The 27,499-nt window shown below is 47.2% G+C and overlaps 1 protein-coding gene across 1 annotated transcript in view; it reads left to right on the top strand.

The window, feature by feature from the left end:
• The window catches only part of lama1 (laminin, alpha 1), a 175,236-nt gene that overhangs the window by 63,128 nt on the left and 84,609 nt on the right, over nucleotides 1-27,499 (top strand). Inside the window, exons 11-18 of the mRNA XM_060922407.1 lie at nucleotides 4,621-4,761; nucleotides 6,694-6,858; nucleotides 7,282-7,386; nucleotides 19,666-19,880; nucleotides 20,479-20,590; nucleotides 24,151-24,261; nucleotides 24,436-24,563; nucleotides 24,746-24,832. Of these exons, the coding sequence (XP_060778390.1) occupies nucleotides 4,621-4,761; nucleotides 6,694-6,858; nucleotides 7,282-7,386; nucleotides 19,666-19,880; nucleotides 20,479-20,590; nucleotides 24,151-24,261; nucleotides 24,436-24,563; nucleotides 24,746-24,832 (1,064 nt within the window). The remainder of the gene's footprint in view (nucleotides 1-4,620; nucleotides 4,762-6,693; nucleotides 6,859-7,281; nucleotides 7,387-19,665; nucleotides 19,881-20,478; nucleotides 20,591-24,150; nucleotides 24,262-24,435; nucleotides 24,564-24,745; nucleotides 24,833-27,499) is intronic.

Below are 27,499 nucleotides of genomic sequence, written 5' to 3'. Positions count from 1 at the left end.
CGTTTATTTCTAACGCCGTTATTCCCATCACTGATTGAGACCACTGAGCTCTAGCGCCAGGCCTTTTCCAGGAAATAAGAGTGTCGGTCATGACAACAGCGTGTGTGCAGTGGATATAAAAAGTGCACACACCCCGTTAAAATGATCGTTTTTTCTGATGTAAAAAGAAACGAGACCATTTCAAAACTTTTCCCACCTTTAATGTGACCTATAACCTGTACAATTCAATTGAAAAACAAACAAATCTGTTAGAGGGAAAAACATAATAAATAAAAAATGTACAATAAGCTGGTTGCATAAGTGTGCACACCCTTAAACTAATACTTTGTTGAAGCACCTTTTGATTTAATTACAGTATTCAGTCTTTTTGGATCGGAGTCTATCTGCCTGCCACATCTACTAGACTTGGCAATATTTGCCCACTCTTCCTTGCAAAAGTGCTCCAAATCTGTCAGATCGCGAGGGTGTCTCTTGTGCACACACTGCAAAAAATGATCTCTTGTTGAGAGAAAATATCTTTAATATGGGTGAATTTATCTATTATTTCTTATTAGAAGTTCACGAGAACTCAAATATAAGATTATTTAGCTTACTTTGAGACGCTTTTACTAATTTCAAGCCTTAAATTTTCTTATTCTCATCTCATCTCATTATCTCTAGCCGCTTTATCCTGTTCTACAGGGTCGCAGGCAAGCTGGAGCCTATCCCAGCTGACTACGGGCGAAAGGCGGGGTACACCCTGGACAAGTCGCCAGGTCATCACAGGGCTGACACATAGACACAGACAATCATTCACACTCACATTCACACCTACGGTCAATTTAGAGTCACCAGTCAACCTAACCTGCATGTCTTTGGACTGTGGGGGAAACCGGAGCACCCGGAGGAAACCCACGCGGACACGGGGAGAACATGCAAACTCCGCACAGAAAGGCCCTCGCCGGCCCCAGGGCTCGAACCTGGACCTTCTTGCTGTGAGGCGACAGCGCTAACCACTACACCACCGTGCCGCCCACGTGGTGTTTCTTATTCTATTGGCAGATAATTTTGCTTCTTTCTAGAATTGAATGCTTAAAATGAGCAAAATTATCTGCCAATAGAATAAGAAAATTTAAGGCTTGAAATTAGTAAAAGCGTCTCAAAGTAAGCTAAATAATCTTATATTTGAGTTCTCGTGAACTTCTAATAAGAAATAATAGATAAATTCACCCATATTAAAGATATTTTCTCTCAACAAGAGATCATTTTTTTGCAGTGCAGCCCTCTTCAGGTCACCCCACAGACTTTCAATTGGATTTCGGTCTGGACTCTGGCTGGGCCGTTTCAAAACTTTTTTGGGGTCATTGTCGTGCTGAAAGATGAAATTCCTCTTCATCTTCAGCTTTCTAGCAGACACTTGAAGGTTTTGGGCCAGAATTGTCTGGTATTTAGAACTGTTCATAATTCCCTCCACCTTGACTAAAGCCCCTGTTCCAGCTGAAGAAGAACAACCCCAAAACATGATGCTGCCACCACCATGCTTCACCGTGGGTATGGTGTTCTTTTGGTGATGCGCAGTGTTGTTTTTGCACCAAACATACCTTTTGGAATTGTGGCCAAAAAGTTCAACCTTGGTTTCATCAGACCATAACACATTTTCCCACATGCTTTTGGGAGAGTTGATGGGTTTTTTTGGCAAAATTTAGCCGGGCCTGGATGTTTTTCTTTGACCCTGCCTCATAGTCCAGACATATGGAGAATACGGAAGATTGCTGTCACATGTAGTACACAACCAGTACTTGCCAGATTCCTGCAGCTCCTTCAGTGTTGCTCTAGGCCTCTCGGCAGCCTCCCTGACCAGTTTTCGTCTTGCCTTTTCATCAATTGTGGAGGGACGTCCAGTTCTCAGTAGTGTCACTGTTGTCCCATGTTTTCTCCACTTCTTGATGACTGTCTTCACTGTGCTCCATGGTATATCTAATGCCGTGGAAATGTTTTAGTACCCTTCTCCTGACTGATACCTTTCAACAATGAGATCCCTTTGATGCTTTGTAAGCTCTCTGTGCTTTTGCTGGAAGATGCAACTGAGTAAATGTCTGAACTTTATTTGGGGTTAATCAGAGTCATTTTAACTGATGGAGGTCTCATCTCATCTCATCTCATCTCATTATCTCTAGCCGCTTTATCCTGTCCTACAGGGTCGCAGGCAAGCTGGAGCCTATCCCAGCTGACTACGGGCGAAAGGCGGGGTACACCCTGGACAAGTCGCCAGGTCATCACAGGGCTGACACATAGACACAGACAACCATTCACACTCACATTCACACCTACGGTCAATTTAGAGTCACCAGTTAACCTAACCTGCATGTCTTTGGACTGTGGGGGAAACCGGAGCACTCGGAGGAAACCCACGCGGACACGGGGAGAACATGCAAACTCTGCACAGAAAGGCCCTCGCCAGCCATGGGGCTCGAACCCGGACCTTCTTGCTGTGAGGTGACAGTGCTAACCACTACACCACCGTGCCGCCCACTGATGGAGGTGTGAACCCAAAAAGACTGAATGCTGTAATTAAATCAAAAGGTGCTTCAACAAAGTATTAGTTTAAGGGTGTGCATACTTACCGTATGCAACCAGCTTATTGTATGCATTTTATTTTTAATGTTTTTCCCCCTAACAGATTTGTTTATTTTTCAATTGAACTGTACAGGTTATAGGTCACATTAAAGGTGGGAAAAGTTTTGAAATTATTTATCGTGGTCTCATTTTTTTTTTTAAAACAGAAAAAAACTATAATTTTAATGGGGTGTGTGCACTTTTTATATCCACTGTATGTCAGCCTCAGTTCGGAGGTTTCAGTTTCGAAAACTGTAAGAGGTAAGAGTAGAATAATATAAAGTTGGTATAACACTTGGTATATTTTACTTCTGTGATTTTTAAATTGTTCATTTTTGGTTTACGCTTCATTTTTCTGGCTACTGCCTTATAGAGTAAATATACAGTATATGCTATATTTACTGTATGGACATGGTATCAGAAAACAATTTTATTTATAAGCAGTAGCCACATGTACCCATAGGGTACCTATTTTTTGTATTTTTTTGGGTTTTGTTTTCGAGTAGAGTTTTTATTTCATCCTCGGTTGGTTCAGCAAAACGCCCTGCCATTTTGTTTTTCTCTACTTATGGTATATGAGCTGATAGTCAAGTAGCAGAGTAGCCAATCAGAATGCGCGATTGCTCATATCCAGTGAATGTGAATAGAATAAATGATTCTGATTAAGCTGTCCATACACTACTGTTCAAAAGTTTGGGGTCACCTAGACAATTTTGTGTTTTCCCTGAAAAGTCACACTTTTATTTACCACCATAAGTTGTAAAATGACTAGAAAATATAGTCAAGACATTTTTCTGGCCATTTTGAGCATTTAGTCGAGCCCACAAATGTGATGCTCCAGAAACTCAGGCTACGTTTACACTAGACCGTATCTGTCTCGTTTTCTTCGCGGATGCACTGTCCGTTTACATTAACCCCCCTGAAAAAGCGGGGAAACGGGAATCCGCCAGCGTCCACGTATTCAATCCAGATCGTGTCAGCTCCGGTGCTGTGTAAACATTGAGAATACGCGAATACGCTGTGCTGAGCTCTAGCTGGCGTCTCATTGGACAACGTCACTGTGACATCCACCTTCCTGATTCGCTGGCGTCGGTCATGTGACGCAACTGCTGAAAAACGGCGCGGACTTCCGCCTTGTATCACCTTTCATTAAAGAGTATAAAAGTATGAAAATACTGCAAATACTGATGCAAATACTGCCCATTGTGTAGTTATGATTGTCTTTAGGCTTGCCATCCTTCCACTTGCAAGTAATAAGTGATATGCGCTGGGATCTCACACACAGCGGCTCAGTCCCGAATCGTGGCTTGTTCACTTCACTCGCGCGCTCTGTGAGCTGCGCAGGGCCGGAGTGCGCACCCTCCAGAGGGCACTCGCTGTTCAGGGCGGAGTGATTTGGAGCGCAGGATGCCTGCGGAGCCGAGCGTATCCGCGTATTGGTGTTGCTGTGTGCACGGCTAACGGTTTTAGTGTCAACGCGAATCGTTTTAAGAACGTTAATCTGATGATCCGCTGATTCGACGTAATGTAAACGTAGCCATAATCTGCTCAAAGGAAGGTCAGTTTTATAGCTTCTCTAAAGAGCTCAACTGTTTTCAGCTGTGCTAACATGATTGTACAAGGGTTTTCTAATCCTCCATTAGCCTTCTGAGGCAATGAGCAAACACATTGTACCATTAGAACACTGGAGTGATAGTTGCTGGAAATGGGCCTCTATACACCTATGGAGATATTGCACCAAAAACCAGACATTTGCAGCTAGAATAGTCATTTACCACATTAGCAATGTATAGAGTGGATTTCTGATTAGTTTAAAGTGATCTGCATTGAAAACAACAGTGCTTTTCTTTCAAAAATAAGGACATTTCAAAGTGACCCCAAACTTTTGAACGGTAGTGTATATAATATTAATGTCTTATTAAACTAGAATTGTCTGTAAAGAGCTCTCCTACATGCAAACTATTTGTTGTCTTTCTTTTGTGTGTATCTGTTTTGCCCGTGTGCGCTGTGTCCGTGTTTCTTCAGGCCAATGTGATGGGAGCGAACTGTGACCTGTGTAAGCAGGGCTTCTATAACTTGCAGGCCAGTAACCCAGAAGGCTGCACTGAATGTTTCTGTTTTGGTGTCTCTGACGTGTGTGAAATCTCCACCTGGAACACCTCCTCGGTAGACTTACTTACAAACACACACACAACCTAGCAGTGTACTTTGCGTAATGAGCAGTGTTGGGCAAGTTACTTCAAAACTGTTTTGCATTATTTATTACTAGTTACTGTCATTTTAAAGTAATTCGTTACTTTACAATATTACTGTATTTAAAATGTAAGGCATTACACTACTATTGCATTACTTTTCAGTTACTCTCACCAAAATAACTGGAAGTATGGATTTGGCAATATAAATGTAGCTTAAGACGCTCAATTAGCTCATCACACATCCAGTGGAAGGTGATGTGGTATCTGACTGAGCTAGGCTTATGGTTAAAAACACTAGAATATAATAGCCACAGTGATGGCTCATGGCACAATACAAGGAACAATCATTGCAAGAACAGACAAAAGGTGAAAGTCTGGCAAATTGTGATAGAAATACTATAACTTTAGGCCTATTCATATTAACATTAATTGAACTGTATTTTATTGTAATGTCTAAAGATATGACAGGATACAAAATTAGCATTTCTATGCCTTTATTGTTTTCAAGTTTACAGCATTAAGCATAGTTTATGCTTCATAAAAAAAAAAAAAAAAAGATTAGCCCTAAAGCCTCGGTCACAACCGGCTGTACGTGCTCCTACGGCCGGTCTACGTGCAAAAAACGCAAGAAACGCACGGAGGGCGCGCGTGAAACGCATGGAGGGCACGCGTGTGACGTGCTGATTTTCGAGCCGTAGACTGGCCGCAGACCGGCCGCAGAGGTTCTGTCATGTCAAACAAACTCTACGGGCGCTTACGTTTTTTTCAGGTTGCAAGACAAACTTACGGCCAACGCGCGTCTTTCTCCATGAACAAAAAAAACGCAGCGATTTGGGAAACGCCAAAAATCGCACGGCCAAAAAATCGTACGTCCGGTTGTGACCTAGGCTTAAGGGATATGACTCCATTTCAGAAATTTGACAAAAATGAACATATTATGGCAAATCGTAGCCTACAATAAAACTGGCCTGAAAAAAACCCCCACAAGCCTTTTAAATCACGGCTAGACAATGACTATTAGCTATATGAGGCTACCCAGTCACATTTCGAAAAACAGAATTAGAAATAACAAAATCAAAGTGCTTTTAATGATATTGAAGTGCTTAGGCCTATTAGCCCTCGAAGGAAAGGCAGCTCAATCACTTTAGTCTGACTTCCGACCAGAAAAAACCTCAGTTATACAGGACAAAATGTAAACAAACTGTCAGCATATCTTCAACAACATACTCCGCCACAAGTCTCCTAACCTCATGAGGCTGAAGTAGCATCTCAGAGCGGCAGAACGTTAATTTTGGCTGCTTTGTGATTTTATCGCCACTCTCATCCTCCGCTTGCTTCCTTGCTAACTTCATGTTACTATGGCACCTCTGTAAATGTTTAGTTAAATTACTGGTGCTATTTCGGGAAGTGGACAGTTCTTTAGGTTTAGCACACAAAGTGCATTTTACTACGATGTTCTTCACATCCTTATTTTTCACAAACTTAAAGTAATGGGCGTATGCCCATCTGGAGAATGTGCTATCCGACGTTAGATCAGCTGCAGGTTCACTCATCTCTCTCTTCTGTCTGACTAGCCTAAAGGAAAAGGAAGCGAAACATTTTGCGTGGACGTTTCACCTCTGCTGATCTCGCTGTGATTTTGGCGAATTTGTATGAAGGAAAAAACCCACCACTTCATTCCAGGTTAAAAATGCTTTGTAATATGCGTTACTGACATTTGTACCGAGTAAAATATTACCATATTTTTTTCTGTAATGCCTTTCATTACCGCGTTACTGCAAAAAGCAATGCGTTACAGTAATTCGTTACTTTTGTAATGTGTTACTCCCAACACTGCTAATGAGTATGCAGTCTGCTTGATTCGTCTTGAATTGCTAAGTAATCTGAAACGTCATCTTTCCAGATAGTACACAGAGATGGATGGCTCCGCCCCTCAACTCACAGCACCTCAGTTTACACAGCCCCTATCATCGAGGACAACCTCATCATCGCTAATAATGCTACTGCTGCTAGGAGCTACCTCTCTGTGTCTACCTGGACTGCTCCAGAATCCTTCCTCGGCAACAAGGTCTGTCTTTCTGTCAATTTCTCTCTCTCTCTCTCTCTTTCATACTCCTTCTCCCGTCCTTCCTGCCCTCTAATTACACCGACTCACTAACAGACTCATTACTACATGTGAAAATAATGAGCTTATACATGACCAGGGTGACTGTTAATAGTTGTAGCCAGTCGATCCCCAGGGTGATTAATTAAATTGAAATACGTAATTATCCCTCTCAGCATCGCCGGCTCTTAGTGAAGTGGAAGGTAATTAGCATGAGAAACGGTTCTCGTTTAGGGGTCCTGCTCCGAGTATATGTTAGTATACATGTGAAAAGTCCAACAAAATGTAGAGCTGTTATTGTCGTTGATAAGCTTTTCATTTAATGAAGTGTTTGATGAACAAGGCTTGAGCTAGAACTGATATTTGCATGTTTATTTTTCACTGTAGCTGACTGCGTATGGAAATTTTCTCAACTTCAGCGTGGCATATGATGTATCAGTCGATAATAATGTCGACAAAACTCTCCTGTCTCATTTTGACGTCATCGTTGAGGTAAGCTACATGCTGCTTTTGAGCAATGTAAACTACATTTCCTGTAATTCTTGCACAACACCACAGCTCAAAAGTCTAATATTTCATTGCTGCTTTTAAGGATATCTTAAGATTAAGTTCATTTGGATAAGTTAAATAAATATAGCTCATAATGTAGTGTACAGCTTTCTCTATTAGGTTAGGTAAGGCTCACGTTATCATCCAGAGGTCCATCGCTGGGAGTCCAAGAGAGCAAAATTGGCCATGCTCTCAGGGAAAGAGGGATGACACAGTCTCTCTGTACCCTATCGATTACACATACAGTAGCCGATCATGGGAGTCTTTGAGCTCATGCATGCAGAAGTGGGCGAATAGCGCTTTCCTTCGTGCATGTTATGCTGCCCCCTGATGTTGTATGATCAGCAGTTTGAAAAGATGCAGTCAGCTGGCTTCATGTGCCTTGGAGGAAGCGTGTGATAGCCGGTGCTCTACCTGGTTGATAGCTGTCATGAGATTGAGGAAAATTGGAAATGGGGTATGACTAAATTAGGTTAGGGAGAAAATCACAAGAAAAATACGAGTTTTATATATATATATATATATATATATATATATATATATATATATATACCAGCTGGGAGGTCCATATCGTGAAATACCGTAACCGAGGTCTTGGCACAGTGGTTAGCTCACAGCAAGAAGGCTCCGGGTTCGAACCCAGCAGCCAGTGAGGGCTTTTCTGTGTGGAGTTTGCATGTTCTCCCTATGTCTGCGTGGGTTTGCTCTGGTTTCCTCCACAATCCAAAGACAGGCAGTTAGGTTGACGTGGGGCGGCCTTGGCCTGAGGTGCCCTGGAGCAAGGGACCTGACCCCTGACTGCTCCCTGGGTGCTGTAGTGTGGCTGCCCACTGCTCTGAGTGTGTGTGCGTGTGTTCACTGCTTCAGATGGGTTAAATGCAGAGGATGAATTTCACTGTACTTGAAGTGTGCATGTGACAAATATAGGTTTCTTCTTCTTAAAATACTGACCGAGGCCTCTGGGCCAAGGTCAATATTTTCAAGGCCGAGGTCACAGTATTTCACGATACGGACTGACGTTAAGCTAAACAAAGCCAAGGCGAGCCGGCATTTTGAATCCTCATTCATGGCCGTAATGCAAATGGCTTCCTCCTGCAAGTCCACTTCCATGGCAGGAAAAAAACATTTTGCCGCCGATGTAGTCCTCTATTTATACAAAATTGAGTCATTCAGGATTCAGCCATGTTTTTGCTCGACGTTAGCAGCAGTTACAGGTTTTTAGCTTTCTCCTGAAATGTTTTCTTTTATTTCTTCTTCCTCAGGGTAGTAAAACTTGCTTTCGCTGTGAAGACTGTCGTTATCGCTATCCATGCTGTAAAATTAACGCTATTATACTGAGAAATGCGAAAATAAATGTTGACAAAAAATTGCTACTATGTTTGTTGTTGTTGTGAATGAGCGAGTCACCAAAGGTCCGTAACCGGGGTCTGTATCGTAGGATTCTGGACCGCTCGCGAGCCAATCAGAGCGCAGGATTTGATGGAAACCGGACCGCGAAAAAAATAATATTAATTATTATACATACAGGACACTTTTTTTGATGGAATAAAAACATGTATTCTTTTCCCTTCTGGTGGGTTTCATTCATTTGGTGTGATAGCATGCAATATTGTTAGCATATCGCTTAGCCTATGTGTATTATGACACTCTATTCGATGGAGAATGAGTGTTGAATATGGTTCTATTTCCTTCACTCCAGACCGCCAGGGCGGTGCTAAAAGCACTAGTGGAAGGATCTTTGCATCCGCGCGTTTCGAGAGTCGCGTACAAAAGTTGTCATCTCATGACGTATGACGTGCCTGCCTATATAAGGCAACATCCCATGTCATTTGGCCTCTTCTTTTTTCTCGCGTTGGAATCGCATCTTTTCTATTGGAATTGTGTTAACTGTGGGAATACCTGCGACAATCTACAGTGCAGCTTGTGACTGAAGAGGACTTCAGTGGGACTCGACTCCACGCGAGCTGTTTGGTTGCTAAGGTAACTTGTTTTATGCATCGATAGTCACTGAATCTTGGCTGCCAAGTTTTCAGGGGCGGCTATTATATCGGTCTTGTCACAAACTGCTCGGTTGCCAGCAGGTTTGTCAGTGTTGAGCGAGTTAGCGAATTGGTTGCCAATAACGTTAACGTGTACTTACAACTTTACGTGAGCATCGGTTTTCTGGTTGCTAGTAAATCGTTGTCTGTAGCGGTAAAGTTGCGCTTGTGAACTCGCTAGCCTTGGTTGCCAGGCTAGCAAGCAGTGCTACACCTTGCTTCTTTTCTAAAAAAAAAAATTGCGGGTGAGTAGACACTGAGATGGATTCAGTGAGGTGTTCCACTTGCCCCAATCTAATGGAGGTGCTGGATGCACATGATCGCTGCGCGGAGTGCCTTGACATGCAACATCTAAGGGAGGCAATGTCTGATCCATGCCCTTCCTGTGCGTTAATGCCGCTTACTGTTAGACAGGCGTGGTTGGCTGGTGTGGAATGTGCGTCTAGCAGTTTTCTGCTCTCGGATTCTCAGACACAGCGTAAGCGTAAGCTTTCACCACCAGTGCATGCAAAACAGCGCAAGAAATCTAAGTCTTCGGAGTTAGAGCGTAAAGTGGAACTGCTCTCATCTACAGTGGAGCGTCTGCTGCCTCTGCTTGCAAGGCCCCCCCCCTACAGCAGGGGCACAGGTAGGTACTGTAGAGGAACAGCCTACACCGCCTGCCTCCTTGTCGCCCGTTGGCTCATGTTCTCAGCCACCTGACCAATAGGAAGTGATGTCTGTGGCTGCCTCAGACACCTTTTTCAGTCAGCCTTCTTCCTCGGCGCAGCCACCAAGCGAAGTCCTGCCAGGTGTTGAGCCCCGTGATTCGGGCAGTGATGTTACCTCTGGGTGATCTGGGGAGTCTGCCTCAGTGGTGGGTCCGGTGGAGGCCACACTGAAGGCTTTGCTTGCACGTTTGCAGTTGGACACCTCAGCGCCTCCTACCGGATCTGAGAACATGTTCCTGCGCCGTGTTCAGCGTGCCTCTCTGGTAATTCCACAGTGTCGTGACTTTACTTCTGTGGTGGCCTCTGCCCTGGAGGCTGCTACAAAACCTGCTCGTCCAGACCAGATGTCTCGCATGCTTGCGGCGATGCAGGACCCCGGTGCTGTTGGCTTGGGTAGCATGCCAGTAGTTCAATCAAGCATTGCTTCGCTCATTGTGTCTCCCGATGAAGCACTTCGGGAGCAGGTGCGTTGCCCTAACGCTGAGTGCCGCCGCACAGACGAGCTACTTTCTCGTGCTTACAACTCTACTGCCTTTCTTGGCAGGGTGTCTAACTCGCTGGCACACATGCTTGTTATGCTGCACTCGACACTCAACACATCAGCGGCAGACCCACTGGCAGCTGAGGTACTGGAACTTGCACTGCAGGCTATGGGTGTCATTGCCAACCAGTGTGGCACTACCTTGGGCACCTTGCTGCAAGCCCGTCGGCAAGTGTGGCTGGCTCAATCGCCTCTGCCAGAAGTATGCAGGAACAACCTGAGGCACCTCCCACTGGCACCTGGACAGGTCTTTGGGCCAGCAGCACAAGAGGCTCTTGACAGACGTGTGTCTGTTACAGAGTCTCGCTCCCGTCATGTGGGCGTAGCACCCACCTTCAGAGCTCCACCAAACCCTTCTGCCTCACGCTTTAGGCATGTGGCCCCTAGAGCTGCACAAAGGTCTCCCCATCGACCCCAGCAGCAGGCCCCCAATCCCCCATCTCCCTCGGCCAGGCAGGGTGGCACTCAGCCACACGTGTTTTCGCCCTTTTCGACAGACGGGTCCTCCCCGCTGTCGTTGCCCCCCCATCCCTTCCGAAAAACGTAGACAGGACCACTGACAGGCCAGGGCCAGTGGCAGGAGTTTTTACAGGCAGCCAGCTAGCGCGTTGACGTGAAATAACAACCAACCAATGGCTACTCACCACCCTTTCAGAAGGGTACTGCCTGCAATTCCGCCGCCGGCCACCAATGCATTCGGGTGTGAGGCAGACAGTTATAACCAATCCAAGACAGGCAGAAGCCTTGTCGAGAGAAGTTCAGTTGTTGCTACAAAAAGGAGCCATAGAGATGGTCGACCCCATTGTTCACCCAGGGGGTTTCTTCTCAGTTTAATTTCTTGTTACAAAGAAAGACGGCGGGTTCAGGCCGATTTTAGATTTAAGAAGGTTAAACCGTTTCTTGAAGGTGCTTCCTTTTCGAATGCTACGAACAACAGATGTACTGCAAGCGGTCACAAACCAGGACTGGTTTGTGACCGTAGATCTCGAGGACGCCTATTTTCACATACCCATTGCTGTGGACCACAGGCGCTTCCTTAGTTTTTCGTTCATGGGAAAGATTTTTCAGTTCAGAGTTCTCCCCTTTGGACTTTCTCTGGCGCCAAGGGTGTTCTCGAAATGCGTCCAAGTAGCACTAGAACCCCTTCAGAAGGAGGGTATAAGAGTGCTCCCTTACTTGGACGACTGGCTTCTTTGTGCAGCATTGCCTGAACAGGCCAGGGAACATGCTCACCGGTTGCTACTACACATTACGGCTCTGGGGTTCAGGGTGAACCAGAGGAAGTGCAAACTGGTCCCAGTCCAGGCAACATGTTTCATCGGCCTTGCCCTGGATTCGAACACTATGCTGTCCAGTCCCACGACAGACAGAATAAGTTCAATCCTCACTGGTGTGAACCACCTTCGTGTCGGGGGAACTCAGCGTTACGTTTCTCTCCTTCGGCTGTTGGGGAAACTCACAGCGGCCTCAGTAGTCATTCCTCTGGGTTTTCTGTGGCTAAGGGCTTTTCAGAGATGGCTTCTTCAACTGCGTCTGTGTCCAGTGCGAGACAGGCACATGAGGGTGAGAATAACACGCCGTTGCATGCTCACGCTAAGACCTTGGTCCCAGGCACACTTTCTCACTCGTGGAATTCCACCTGGTCCCCCACCGGGACGGTGGGAGGTTATCCAGACAGATGCTTCCCTCATGGGTTGGGGTGGAGTCTGGCGTCGGCAAGGTGTGAACAGCACCTGGCCTGCTCCGTGGTGCACGTCCCACATCAACACACTGGAGTTGATGGCGGTGTTTCTGACGTTGCGCCACTTTCAGGAAGTGCTGCGGGGCAAACATGTATTGGTACGTACAGACAATGTGGCAACTGTTTTCTGTATCAATCATCAGGGGGGCACAAGGTCTGTAGCTGCGCTTCAGGTGGCTCACAGTCTCCTAGTATGGGCTCAGGACAACCTCCTTTCCATAAGGGCATCTTATCTCCCTGGACGCCTAAACAGTGTGGCAGATGCTCTGTCACGCGGGAAGGTGTCTCAAGGGGATTGGAAACTGCATCCAGACACGGTGGAACAGATCTGGAAAACCTATGGGAGAGCAACTGTGGACCTGTTTGCGAGCAGTCAGACGACTCATTGTCCGACATGGCTTTCCCTGGGAGAAGAAACGGCAGCATTGGGCCAGGATGCTCTGGCCCACGACTGGCCGAGGGCCATCCTTTATGCTTTTCCCCCTCTACCACTGTTGTGGAGGACTCTCTGCCGTGTGCACGATCATGGTCACTGTGGCAGCGGGGGCGTGGTCGAGCACCGGTCTGTGACAGGAGGGCGGAGTCAGGGAAGGTAAGTGGCAGATTCACTTCACCTGAGAGCAATTAACCTGTGTTTGTGTGTCTTCCCAGGGACCGCGCCCTATTTAGGGAGGGAGAGCGAGAGCAGAGAGATCTCTCCCGAACCAGACACCTGATGTGTGTGTGTGCGTGTGTCTGCATAAAACCTATTGTGTCCCCTGAAAAGTGGAACAATAAAACTGTTTGTTGAACCTGATCTCTGTCCTGCCGTCCTCTGTGCTCCACCCACACCTAGAGAAAGCTACAGTGGTGCCGAAACCCGGGACATGGAGCACCAACCCAGCAGCCCCATGGAATCCTCCCCGTTCACCGACCTGGTCCACGCCCTCGCCACGGCTCAGCAAAGCCAGCACCAGGCGCTCGTCGCACTCCGAAAGGAACAAGAGCGGCGCTTCGATGCCCTGGTGCTGGCCCAGCAAGAAGATCGCAAGGCGTTCCGGCGTCTCCTCGCGTCGGCGGGGCCCACCAGCGCTCCGGCCGCGGGCCCGTCTCCCCTCACCTTAACTAAGATGGGCCCGCAGGATGACCCCGAGGCTTTCTTCACGTTATTCGAGCAGGTCGCTGAAGCCTCGGGGTGGCCGATGGAGCAGCGCGCGGCGCGCCTCCTCCCCCTCCTGACGGGAGAGGCGCAGCTGGCTGCACTACAGCTCCCCGCCGATCGCCGGCTGGCCTACGCCGACCTTCGCCGGGCTGTCCTTCAGCGCGTGGGGCGCACGCCGGAGCAGCAGCGCCAGCGCTTCCGCGCGCTGCGGATGGAGGAAGTCGGCAGCCCGTTCGCGTTCGGCCAGCAGCTCCGGGACGCCTGCTGGCGGTGGCTGAGGGCCGAAGATCGCGACGCCGAGGGAATCGTCGATCAGGTGGTACTGGAACAGTTCATCGCCCGCTTACCAGCAGGAGCCGCGGAGTGGGTCCAGTGCCACCGCCCGGCGTCGCTGGATCAGGCAGTCGAGCTGGCGGAGGATCATCTGGCGGCTGTCTCGGCGGCAGGACAGCGGATGTCGACATCTCTTCTCTCCTCTTCTCTTTCTCTCTCTCTCTCCCCTCCTTCTGTGTCCCGTCCTCGCCCCATTCCCCCACCGCGGAGGCGGGGGCCGGCACCACCCCTGCCGGCCCGCCGCACCCGCGGTGCCCTCCCGTTTCTCCCTTCTGTGTCTGTCTCTCCCCCACCTCAGGTGAGTGAGCCCCAGAGCACCGGTGCAGAGGGGAAGCCCGGGCCGGCTTGCTGGCGCTGCGGGGAACCGGACCACCTTCAACAGCAGTGCACAGCAATGGAAGTGGGCGCGGTGGTTCGGATCCCCGACGCGCCAGAGGCCGCCCTCGATCGGGCCGGAGCGTATCGCATACCGGTGAGTATCCAAGGGGCTACATATCAGGCATTGGTGGATTCTGGTTGTAATCAGACCTCAATTCGCCAAAGCCTGGTTCAAAACGAGGCATTGGGGGGAGCACAAGGGGTGAAGGTTTTGTGTGTGCACGGGGATGTTCACAGCTACCCTTTGGTGTCGGTCCATATTATTTTCAGAGGGGAAAAATTTATAGTGAAGGCGGCGGTTAATCCTCGCCTTACCCACTCGTTAATTTTGGGGACTGATTGGCCGGGATTTCGGGGTTTAATGACGCGCCTAGTAGAGAGTGGGTCCTGCCAGTTGACAGGGGGAGGTCCCGGTGTCGTTTTGGCGGGAGCAGCTGTCGCGGAGCCGTCTACGTCATCTCCGCGTCAGGGTGAGGAGCCACCGGCTCCTCCTCTCTCTATTGGGGAATCCCTCGCGGATTTTCCATTAGAGCAGTCGCGAGACGAGACTCTGCGGCATGCGTTTGACCAAGTGAGAGTAATCGATGGTCAAACGCTCCCGCCGAACGCCACCCCGTCCTTCCCCTACTTCGCGATTATGAAGGATAGATTATACCGAGTGACGCAGGACACTCAAACTAAAGAGCGAGTCACGCAGCTTTTGATTCCAAAGAGCCGCCGGGAATTAGTATTCCAGGCGGCTCACTTTAATCCCATGGCCGGACACTTAGGGCAGGATAAAACACTAGCCCGAATAATGGCCCGATTCTATTGGCCGGGGATTCGCGGCGATGTCCATAGGTGGTGTACGGCATGCCGCGAATGCCAGTTAGTAAATCCAGCGGCCATTCCAAAAGCGCCATTGCGCCCTCTACCGTTAATCGAGACCCCGTTTGAAAGAATTGGGATGGATCTCGTCGGGCCATTAGATCGGTCAGCACGAGGGTACCGCTTTATATTAGTTCTAGTGGACTATGCAACGCGATACCCGGAAGCAGTGCCTCTGCGCAATATCTCAGCACGCAGTATTGCAGAGGCACTCTTCCGCGTCATCTCCCGAGTTGGAATCCCGAAAGAGATTCTGACTGATCAAGGCACTACGTTTATGTCACGAACACTACGCGAACTGTATGGGTTATTGGGGATTAAGCCGATCCGCACCAGTGTATATCACCCACAAACGGACGGTTTAGTAGAACGGTTCAACCGCACCCTCAAAAATATCATTAAAAAATTCGTAAGTGAGGACGCACGTAATTGGGATAAGTGGCTCGAACCCTTGCTGTTCTCAGTGCGAGAGGTCCCTCAAGCCTCCACGGGGTTCTCCCCGTTCGAATTATTATATGGGCGTAAGCCGCGCGGCATCCTAGACGTGCTGCGGGAAAATTGGGAGGAGGGACCTTCACAGAGTAAGAATGAAATTCAGTACGTTATGGACCTGCGCACAAAACTCCACACGCTCACCCACCTAACTCAGGAGAATTTGCGGCAGGCCCAGGAACGGCAAGCCCGCCTGTACAACAAGGGTACGCGCCTTAGAGAGTTCACACCGGGAGATAAAGTACTCGTACTCTTGCCCACGTCGAGCTCCAAATTAATCGCCAAGTGGCAAGGACCCTTTGAGGTCACACGGCGAGTCGGGGATGTCGACTATGAGGTGAGGCGAACAGACAGGGGTGGGGCGCTACAGATTTACCACCTCAATCTGCTCAAACTCTGGAACGAGGAGGTCCCCGTGGCGTTGGTGTCGGTAGTTCCGGAGAAGGCGGAGCTGGGGCCGGAGGTTCAAAAAGGGAATTTGGCATCACGTACCTCTCCGGTCCCCTGTGGAGACCACCTCTCCCCGACCCAACTCACGGAGGTCGCCCAGTTGCAGGCCGAGTTTTCGGATGTGTTCTCGCCCCTGCCCGGTCGCACTAACCTCATAGAACACCACATAGAGACACCCCCGGGGGTGGTAGTGCGTAGCCGCCCTTATAGACTACCCGAACACAAAAAAAAGGTGGTTCGGGAAGAACTTCAGGCCATGCTCGAAATGGGCATCGTCGAGGAGTCCCACAGCGACTGGAGCAGCCCGGTGGTCTTGGTTCCCAAGGCCGACGGCTCGGTCCGGTTCTGTGTGGACTATAGAAAAGTCAACGCGGTGTCTAAATTTGACGCGTACCCAATGCCTCGTATTGATGAGCTGCTCGATCGACTAGGCACGGCTCGCTTTTACTCGACACTGGATTTAACGAAGGGATATTGGCAGATCCCCTTGACTCCATTATCCCGGGAGAAAACGGCCTTTTCCACACCGTTCGGCTTACACCAGTTCGTCACACTTCCGTTTGGGCTGTTTGGGGCGCCCGCTACGTTTCAGCGGCTGATGGACCGGGTCCTCCGGCCCCACGCCACCTATGCGGCCGCCTACCTGGACGACATTATCGTTTATAGTAACGACTGGCAGCGGCACCTGCAACACCTGAGGGCCGTCCTTAGGTCGCTGAGACGGGCGGGACTCACGGCCAACCCAAAGAAGTGTGCGATTGGGCGGGTGGAAGTACGGTATCTGGGCTTCCACTTGGGCAACGGGCAGGTGCGTCCCCAAATTAATAAGACAGCAGCGATTGCGGCCTGCCCGAGGCCCAAGACCAAAAAGGGGGTGAGACAGTTCCTGGGGCTGGCTGGCTACTATCGTAGGTTTATACCTAATTATTCGGACGTCACCAGCCCGCTGACTGACCTCACTAAAAAGGGGGCGCCAGATCCGGTCCAGTGGACGGAGCAGTGCCAGCGGGCTTTCTCTGAGGTAAAGGCTGCACTGTGTGGGGGGCCACTTTTACACTCCCCTGACTTCTCTCTCCCTTTTGTGTTACAGACGGATGCGTCGGACAGAGGGCTGGGGGCCGTTTTGTCCCAGCAGGTGGAGGGGGAGGATCGCCCGGTCCTATACATCAGCCGGAAGCTGTCAGTGCGTGAGGGGCGCTACAGCACGATTGAGAAGGAGTGCCTGGCGATCAAATGGGCGGTCCTCGCCCTCCGGTACTACCTGCTGGGGCGCTCTTTCACCCTCTGTTCGGACCACGCGCCCCTCCAGTGGCTCCACCGCATGAAAGATGCCAACGCGCGGATCACCCGTTGGTATCTGGCGCTCCAACCCTTTAATTTCAAGGTGGTCCACAGGCCGGGGGCGCAGATGGTCGTGGCGGACTTCCTCTCCCGTCAAGGGGGGGGGGAGTCGGCTGCGGGCCGGACGGCTGCCCGGCCTGAGTCGGGCGGTGGGGGTATGTGGCAGCGGGGGCGTGGTCGAGCACCGGTCTGTGACAGGAGGGCGGAGTCAGGGAAGGTAAGTGGCAGATTCACTTCACCTGAGAGCAATTAACCTGTGTTTGTGTGTCTTCCCAGGGACCGCGCCCTATTTAGGGAGGGAGAGCGAGAGCAGAGAGATCTCTCCCGAACCAGACACCTGATGTGTGTGTGTGCGTGTGTCTGCATAAAACCTATTGTGTCCCCTGAAAAGTGGAACAATAAAACTGTTTGTTGAACCTGATCTCTGTCCTGCCGTCCTCTGTGCTCCACCCACACCTAGAGAAAGCTACAGTCACCATGTGCTATTGATAGCTCCTCATTGGCCATCCAGGCCATGGTTCCAGCTCCTGCTGTCACTACTAGTGGGACCCCCTTGTCAGCTGCCCAGCAGGCCCGACTTGCTGACGCAGATGGAGGGCAGGATTCAACACCCATGTCCCGAACGCCTGAAGCTCTGGGTGTGGTCCTTGGGGCCCCGGGGCTACTACTGGAGTGTTCAGAAGGGACCAGGAACACTGTGGTGAACGCACCTGCAGAATCTACCCGACGCTTGTATGCAGGCAAGTGGAAGGTGTTCTGTGATTGGTGTGCAGAACGCAACATTGACCCCCTAAGCTGCTCTGTTCCATAGATTTTAGATTTCCTGCAGCACCTTTTAGAGCTTGGCAGGGCTGCATCTACACTTAAGGTGTATGTTGCAGCACTAACAGCCCACTGTTCAGAGGTTGGAGGTGTTTCACTTGGGTCCCACCGGCTGGTGGTAGCCTTTTTGAGAGGGGCAGTTCGTCTTAATCCTCCTCATTTTGTGCGGAGTCCGTCATGGGATCTGAACACTATGCTCGAATCCCTTTGCTTGCCTCCTTATGAGCCCCTGGCAGCAGCTGACATTAAGTGGCTATCTGTTAAAACAGCTTTTCTCCTTGCCATCACAACAGCCCGGTGTGTGAGTGAGCTACATGCCCTCTCAGTGAGTACTGTTTGTCTTCGTTGGGGCCCTATGTTTGACAGTGTTTCATTGTGGCCTAACCCAGCTTTCCTCCTGAAAGTCTTATCTCCCCAGTTTAGCAACCAGCCGATTTTGCTGACTGCTATACCGGTGGACAGGACGGACTTGCGTGCTGAGTTGTGCCCTGTCAGGGCTCTGAGGTTTTATTTTGATAGGACGGCAGCCTTTCGTACGACAGACCAATTATTTGTATGTTTTAGTGGCACTCCGAGAGGAAGGCCTCTGTCCAAGCAGCGGCTCTCCCGTTGGGTTGTGGAGGCAATCACCCATGCCTATGAATCTATGGGACGTACTGTGCCCTCTCCTATCCGCTGCCATTCGATGCGTGCTCAGGCAACATCATGGGCAGCTTTCCGGGGTGTACCACTCTCTGACATTTGTGCTGCTGCAACTTGGTCCAATACATGTACATTTGCCCGGTACTACAGGCTAAATGTTGCGTCCATGCCATTGCTGTGTGCAGCTGTTCTTCCAGAAGGTGGTGATGCTCTTCTGAATTATTCGTGACTGGGTTGGTATTCGTCTTCCACTAGTGCTTTTAGCACCGCCCTGGCGGTCTGGAGTGAAGGAAATAGAACGCTGGTTACGAATGTAACCGTGGTTCTATGACTAAGTGGAAGACCGCCAGGGTCTTTGGTCACTCGGATTGCGCGAGAATGATCTTGAGGCCAAATGACGTGGGATGTTGCCTTATATAGGCAGGCACGTCATACGTCATGAGATGACAACTTTTGTATGCGACTCTCGAAACGCGCGGATGCAAAGATCCTTCCACTAGTGCTTTTAGCACCGCCCTGGCGGTCTTCCACTTAGTCATAGAACCACGGTTACATTCGTAACCAGCGTTTACGATGTTACATTGTTGTCAAGACAACATGTCACATGTCGGAGATGTAAAACTTCCACGCTAGCAAGCGACTGTGACAATTTGTAAACAAACATAATAATATTATAATAGTTCAGTGACATATGGTTAATAATGTCTCCTGCCTGACACCACCAGGGAAATGGGAAGACGCTGCGCCAGCTTCGACCCAGGCGTGTATTCCTGAATCCTCACAGAGAGCAGCAGGTGGCACTGGAGCTCCTGCCCCATGTTTTCATTGATGTACACACAGAGCGGATGGTGCAGAGAGATGACTTGATGATCGTACTGGCTGACGTGGCCAGTCTCAGGATCAGAGCTCACCTCAACACCAGTGTGGATGGAGTGCTCAGGTGAGAAACAGTCACATAAACACCTACCAGGCAAGTCTGTTTATCACGGCACACAGCTTTACTCGCTAAACATTCAAATAAATGAGCATGGCTCTGATTATCTGTAAAGAAAGAGTGCTTTTCCATTCAGGTAAGATTTTAACCACATTCATACTTTTCATCTCAGGTTAATTAAATTAAAATTTCTGTATCCTGTGTAATACGCAAATCAACTCATTACTCATCAACCCACTGTGCTGTTTTTCCTTTTAAGTAGTTTTATGCAAAAAAAATCATGATTTTGCATGCTGTTTTTAATTTCCTAAAAGCTGCCAACTTCATTCATTAACGATGTGTATTATGAGGTACATCCTTAGGGGGATATTTAAATCTCAGACATGACTTGAAAAGACGGATTCGCACTAAAAATGTGACTGAAATGCTTAGATATACTGTCAATTAAATAATCTGTTTACAATGCTTCTTGAGTGCATTTGCATCTACATTTGGAGATAAATCATTCCTGTCTAGATATAATCCTGATACTGAAAGCTCTTCGAACAACCCAAATGCACTTAGCTGTAGTAAAAACACGTCTTTGTTTATTTTGTGTTCACAGGTTGAGCAATGTGCACATGGCAGTAGCTGATCCCAGCTCCGTAAGTTCGGACATATCTCCACATGTGGAGCAGTGTGAGTGCCCTTGGGGATACTCCGGGACATCCTGTGAGGTACGAGTACACACCAGTTGTGCCAAATTGGCACAAATTTTTTTGTTTGAAATTTTTTGTTAAAAGATTTGTTAGAATATTCTCCAGTTTAACCCCTCGGCTGCCACCCATGATTAATTGTAATGTGCCGGGCATATAGGACAAAAATAGGTCAAAATTGGGATATTTTCGTAATCTTTCTCTAACTTGTTCAGAACTTTATATTTTTAATATTTGTATAGAAAAAATCACAAACACTGCTGTAGAGTAAAAATAACTTTAGTAATCAAAAACAACTTCAAAAACATCCAAAAACTAGATAGAACTCGACGCCAATGGCGTCGATGGGGATGCCTCCGCCCGGTAGACTACACGCCTTATTAAGTTGTGATTTGGGGATGGACATTTGACCTCACAGTAATCTTGACCTGGTGAAATGACTTGTATTAGCCTTGGAGATATTGTGTTCACAAGGTTTTCGGACAGACATTTGACCTTACATTGACCTTGACCTTAGACCTTTTGATCTCAAAATCTAATCAGTTTATCTTTGTCCCCAAATGCACAAATGCTGGGCTGCCAACTCTCACGCAATGAGCGTGAGACGCACGCATTTGATTGTCTTCACACGCTCACACACCATACTTCTGATTTCTCACGCTAGAAAAAAATCTAGTTTATATATCTGATCTAGGCTACCCATTGCGTTGCGCCAACCACTTGCGATTGATCAATTACGCTACGCCTTACGCACGGCTAAACAGGCAGAGAGGTGTTCCCTTCTGTACACACTCCCCTATGGTAGGTGGCGCATCTAATGATTCTGCGCTCGCCGGAAGTTGGATAATTGCCTACCGTCAATTTAGAGGAAGAGGAGAGAGAAGAAGGTATCAGAGTTGAAGACGGGTGTCTCAGACAGGTTTGTGCATATGCACGCCAATGTGTGGTGTTACTGGCGTAATTATGAACTTATATAAAGTTTCTTAATCGTTTTAGCCTATAAGTGTTGTGAGAATATTTAATGCCATATCGAGAGCTGTGTACTAGGCATGCTAAATCATTATAGGCCTACTGCCGTGCCACAGCCTCTATCTTCCCCAACAAGCAGCACGGGAGAGCACCTCCTTAGCACATGTTTATTAAGGCGCATTTTTAGTTTGTTTACTGTATGTTATCATACTTTATGACTTTATTTGAAGCCATACTGGAAATGTTGTAAAATAAAGCAAGTAAGAGATAATATTACAAATGCAAGAAGAGCCATTAGCCACCATACCTATTGTTTATTTACAGGGTATTTATTTTTAATTATTTATGATGCATGTAATTGCTCAGTTAAAGTAAATAAAGCATGGTCACCTGTAATATCAAAGAACTTGAACTTGTGAATAATTAAAAAAAGACAGAGAACAATATACTGAGGAGACAGGGTTTCAAAGAGGGCAAGACAGGTAGAGAATATTTGTCAGATAACAGGCCCTGACGAATGCTCTATTACTAATAAGAAACATAGATAAGAAATAAATTAATAAGAAATATATTAATATAGCTTATTTAAGTATGACCAAAATTTTTAAGCCCAACTTTGTGTGCACATTCCCACCTATGGCCAAGGTTCAGCTTTTTGTGTTTCAATACTGTTCAAACTTAATCATTTTAATGTTTCTTGTAGCACATGCACATTTTGCTTACTGTTTAAGCATTTTATTTGTTCTTTTGCTGTTGATATTTTTCCCCATGCCAATCTTCTGCTGAACCCAGTGGTGGGGAAAGCCCTTAAATGCATAAAGAATAGTCAGTGAGGGACAATCTTATTTTTGCAACAGTTATTAAAAACTTAACATTTAGTTTCAATTCAGAAGGTGTTTAGGCTTAGCTGCTAAAATATTTTCAAACATGAACTTGCCTTTAAGTCTGAAACACAGGTCTATAGGGCTACAGGAACATTGGCAGTCATCTGTAGTTTTCTAGTGTGGGGGCTTTTAAGCCAAAACTTGGTGCTTTTGTTGGCCACAAGCTGAAGGCCTGGCAAGTCAGGGTGTGTAAGAATGTAGGTATGGCACAGCAGGCCACTCCAAAAATCCACCAGAATGCAGGAACATCTACTAAATCCAAAATCTCAAACACCCCCCCCCCCCCCCCCTTCATTGGCCATCTCCAGCTGGACGACCCACAAACAAAACACCAGAATGCAGGGGGACAAGTGAATATCAAACTGAATACGAAATTCCCACTTACTGCGTGGTGTGTGGAAAAATTTTGCTGTCAACCCCCCCCCCCCCCCCCCCCCCCAAAAAAAAAAATCTCACTCCAAGGAATTTTGAAAAGTTGGCAGCCCTGCAAATGGTGAAAGCTTGGTGAAATTCCTTTCATCTGCCTTGGAGATATTGTGTTCACACAGTGACCTTGGCCTTAGACCTCTTGATCTCAAACTCTAATCAGTTCATGTTTGTCCCCAGATGCACAAATGGTGAAAGTTTGGTGAAATTCCTTTCATCTGCCTTTGAGATATCGTGTTCACAAGGTTTCGGGACGGACGCATGCACGGACGGACACACGGACAGACGGACAACCCGAAAACATAATGCCTCCTCCACCTTAAGGTGGCGGAGGCATAAAAACCCCATGACAACAGGTCTTGTCAATGAGAACCTGTTCATAAACATGAATTACTAGTACTTGAAAACACAACGTACACCAAGGCTCCATGTATTCCAAGTAACTGGGTACCATTTTTATGCCTCCGTCACCTTAAGGTGCAGGAAGCATTATGTTTTCGGGGTGTCCGTCTGTCCGTGCGTGCGTCCGTCCGTCCCGAAACCTTGTGAACACGATATCTCAAAGGCTAATGAAAGGAATTTCACCAAACTTTCACCATTTGTGCGCTTTGGGACAAACATGAACTGATTAGATTTTGAGGTTAAAAGGTCACAGGTCAAGATTACTGTGAGGTCAAATGTCCATCCCCAAGCCTTGTGAACGCCATCTCAAAGACTAATGAAAGGAATTTCACCAAACTTTCACCATTTGTGCACTTTGGGACAAAGATGAAATGATTAGATTTTGAGATCAAAAGGTCTAAGGTCAAGGTCACTGTGAGGTCAAATGTCTGTCTGAAAACCTTGTGAACACAATATCTCCAAGGCAGATGAAAGGAATTTCACCAAACTTTCACCATTTGTGCATTTGGGGACAAACATGAACTGATTAGATTTTGAGGTTAAAAGGTCACAGGTCAAGATTACTGTGAGGTCAAATGTCCATCCCCAAATCACAACTTAATAAGGCGTGTAGTCTACCAGGCGGAGGCATCCCCATCGATGCCGTTGGCGTCGAGTTCTATCTAGTTATGATGGTCTTTGGTGTGACCCAACCGTGAATAGAACTCATGATCTCCCGCGCAAGAGGCAGACAGGCTAGCCACTACATAAAAGGCAGTGTTTATGACGAGTAGTGTACGTCATAAGGCACAGCGGTAAAAGATTTCATGACGTACGTGACTCGTCCAAGGGCATTGAAGGGGTTAATGTGCTATTCTTTTTTCTGTATTTCCTTTTCATCCTGCTTTCTGTGCTCTCTAGACCTGTATATCTGGGTTTTATCGAGTTGGAGGCATCCTGTTTGGAGGGAATTGTCTGCAGTGTGAATGTTACGATCATGCCACAGAGTGTGACATTGATGGAGTGTGTCTTGTGAGTAAAAGTTCTAAAAAAAATTTTTAATCAGCTCCTATTATATAATCTGTTGACTATGGAACAGATTTGTAATTTGGTGCTAATCATATGCTATGGCTTTTACAGTCACCAGATGTGTGTGTGTGTGTGTGTGTGTGTGTGTGTATTTGAAACACTCTGATTCTTCCTCAGGACTGCTCTCACAACACGACAGGACCACACTGTGACCAGTGCCTGCCAGGTTACTATGGTGACCCCACGGAAGGCACGGAGGAAGACTGTCAGCGATGTGCCTGCCCGCTGACACTGGCGTCCAACAAGTGAGTTAGTGTGTGTGCGCCAGCCTGGCACTCAGTCCTCAGCTGCCTTTTGTTGCCTTGGAGTCAGGGAATGTCTGTTAGAGAGCTGGGACGACTGGCGAAAACTCACTTTAAGAATCTTAACACTGCAGGACACAACAAAAGATGTGCAAAATGTCAGTTGTTTATATTTATGTTTACAGCTTTAGTCCTACTTGTACTCTACGAGGTCCTGGAGAGGTCACATGTGACCAATGTGAGCAAGGATACACAGGAGCCAAGTGTGAGAGGTAAACCTAGCATGGTCATGCCTGAACAAGAGGATGGATGTATACATACATTATCAGTCATGAGCCCTATTTGATTGGTGTTAAAGGGGAACTGAAGTCATTTTTAAACTTGCTTTATTTTTTAATTAACGTGTTATTCAATTACGTTTTCGTAACCTTATATCGTGACTCGTCTTGGTAACTAATCGCAATTAAATATTATACTTATCGGCCTATTCGGTTTTTAGCCATGTTGAATTTAGTTCGTTTGGTCCACGGCAGGTGTCGCTTATCCGCGCGATCTTCACGAGACTTGTGCGAGACTTCGAAATGTCAAGTGTCAGCCAGGTGTCAGTGCCGCCATTTTGAAAACCGTTTTCCAAACGAAATATTGCACAAAAATGAGTTGAAATGACGATTACTGCCTACTTTTTTCAAACTTTCCTGATTGCTATCAAAACAAACAAAACTTCCGGCTTGATCACGTCAATGTTCGAAAGAGGACGCACGTCTTTTGACAATCCCTGTGTCTGAAATCGCTCCCTACTCACTATATAGGGCACTACATAGTGAGGACGCCATTTTGTAGTGCTGTCTGAAACCGTAGTGAGGGTTATTTACACCCTATATCGTGCACTCAAAGTATCCCACAATGCATCACGAAAAGTAGTGTACAACCAGTGGTCACTAACCAAGCGATATATCCCATCATGCATTGCGGTCGCGCTGAAAGAAATCAAATTAAAAGTCTCAAATTTGATTTAATAAAAGGCAGCGGCAAAGAAGAAAGTATTCAGCCGTGATTTCAAAGAACTGAAAGATGCAGGGACTTTGTATTGATTAATGTGGGAAATGCGCTCAGTGTAATATGGATTTATCACAAAAATACATGCATGTGTTTATTATTTTGAAAACCCACCAGTCGACTGATCTGGCATGTTTTAATTGTGTGACAGTAATGACATAAATACCAGCGCGACGGACTAGTGTCCGAAAGCATTTTTTTATTTTACCAATGAGCTCACTATATAGTCCTCTACCGGTATATAGTAATTCCCTGTATAGAGATCTTGCAGTCATGTGACCGGAAAGTTAACAGCCGCCATTTTGTCAGTAAAAAATACAGCTGAATACTGCTGCACTCGTGTACAAAATGGATCAGTTTCAACCGACGGACTACACGGCTCATTTTTCTAATGAACAGATAACTAGATATATGTCTAAAATAAACGACCTACAGATTAGTGACCCTTATCGATTACCGGACGTAGTTTTCACGACCGTGTCAGTGGATATGGAACTGCCAGAGGTGGAATACCCAGATGTGTATAATTACCTCATTAACTTTCCCTCGCTGTTCAGTGGTGAAGCACTGCGTGCTTATAAATCTCTGGACAGTTATCTTTACAGAAATTCAGGATTTGTCAGCCGCCCTCAGATGTGGCATCTTTTAAACAAGACAATAACAATCCTCATTGGACGGGTAAGTCACTTAAGTATTACTAGTTCTGATACTAGATATACAGTGGGGCAAAAAAGTATTTAGTCAGTCACCAATTGTGCAAGTTCTCCCACTTAAAAAGATGAGAGAGGCCTGTAATTTTCATTATAGGTACACTTCAACTATGAGAGACAAAATGAGAAAAAAAATCCAGAAAATCACATTGTCTGATTTTTAAAGAATTTATTTGCAAATTTTGGTGGAAAATAAGTATTTGGTCAATAACAAAAGTTCATCTCAATACTTTATGTACCCTTTGTTGGCAATGACAGAGGTCAAACGTTTTCCGTAAGTCTTCACAAGGTTTTCGCACACTGTTGCTGGTATTTTGGCCCATTCCTCCATGCAGATCTCTTCTAGAGCAGTGATGTTTTGGGGCTGTCGCTGGGCAACACAGACTTTCAACTCCCTCCAAAGATTTTCTATGGGGTTGAGCTCTGGAGACTGGCTAGGCCACTCCAGGACCTTGAAATGCTTCTTACGAAGCCACTCCTTCGTTGCCTGGGCGGTGTGTTTGGGATCATTGTCATGCTGAAAGACCCAGCCACGTTTCATCTTCAATGCCCTTGCTGATGGAAGGAGGTTTTCACTCAAAATCTCACGATACATGGCCCCATTCATTCTTTCCTTTACACGGATCAGTCGTCCTGGTCCCTTTGCAGAAAAACAGCCCCAAAGCATGATGTTTCCACCCCCATGCTTCACAGTAGGTATGGTGTTCTTTGGATGCAACTCAGCATTCTTTCTCCTCCAAACACGACAAGTTGAGTTTTTACCAAAAAGTTCTATTTTGGTTTCATCTGACCATATGACATTCTCCCAATCCTCTTCTGGATCATCCAAATGCTCTCTAGCAAACTTCAGACGGGCCTGGACATGTACTGGCTTAAGCAGGGGGACACGTCTGGCACTGCAGGATTTGAGTCCCTGGCGGCGTAGTGTGTTACTGATGGTAGCCTTTGTTACTTTGGTCCCAGCTCTCTGCAGGTCATTCCCTAGGTCCCCCCGTGTGGTTCTGGGATTTTTGCTCACCGTTCTTGTGATCATTTTGACCCCACGGGGTGAGATCTTGCGTGGAGCCCCAGATCGAGGGAGATTATCAGTGGTCTTGTATGTCTTCCATTTTCTAATAATTGCTCCCACAGTTGATTTCTTCACACCAAGCTGCTTACCTATTGCAGATTCAG

This window comes from Neoarius graeffei, chromosome 5, assembly GCF_027579695.1.
Source record: "Neoarius graeffei isolate fNeoGra1 chromosome 5, fNeoGra1.pri, whole genome shotgun sequence".
Taxonomy (NCBI): Eukaryota; Metazoa; Chordata; class Actinopteri; order Siluriformes; family Ariidae; genus Neoarius; species Neoarius graeffei.
The sequence above is the reverse complement of the archived record's forward strand: the minus strand, read 5'-3'. Positions and strand labels throughout refer to the sequence as shown.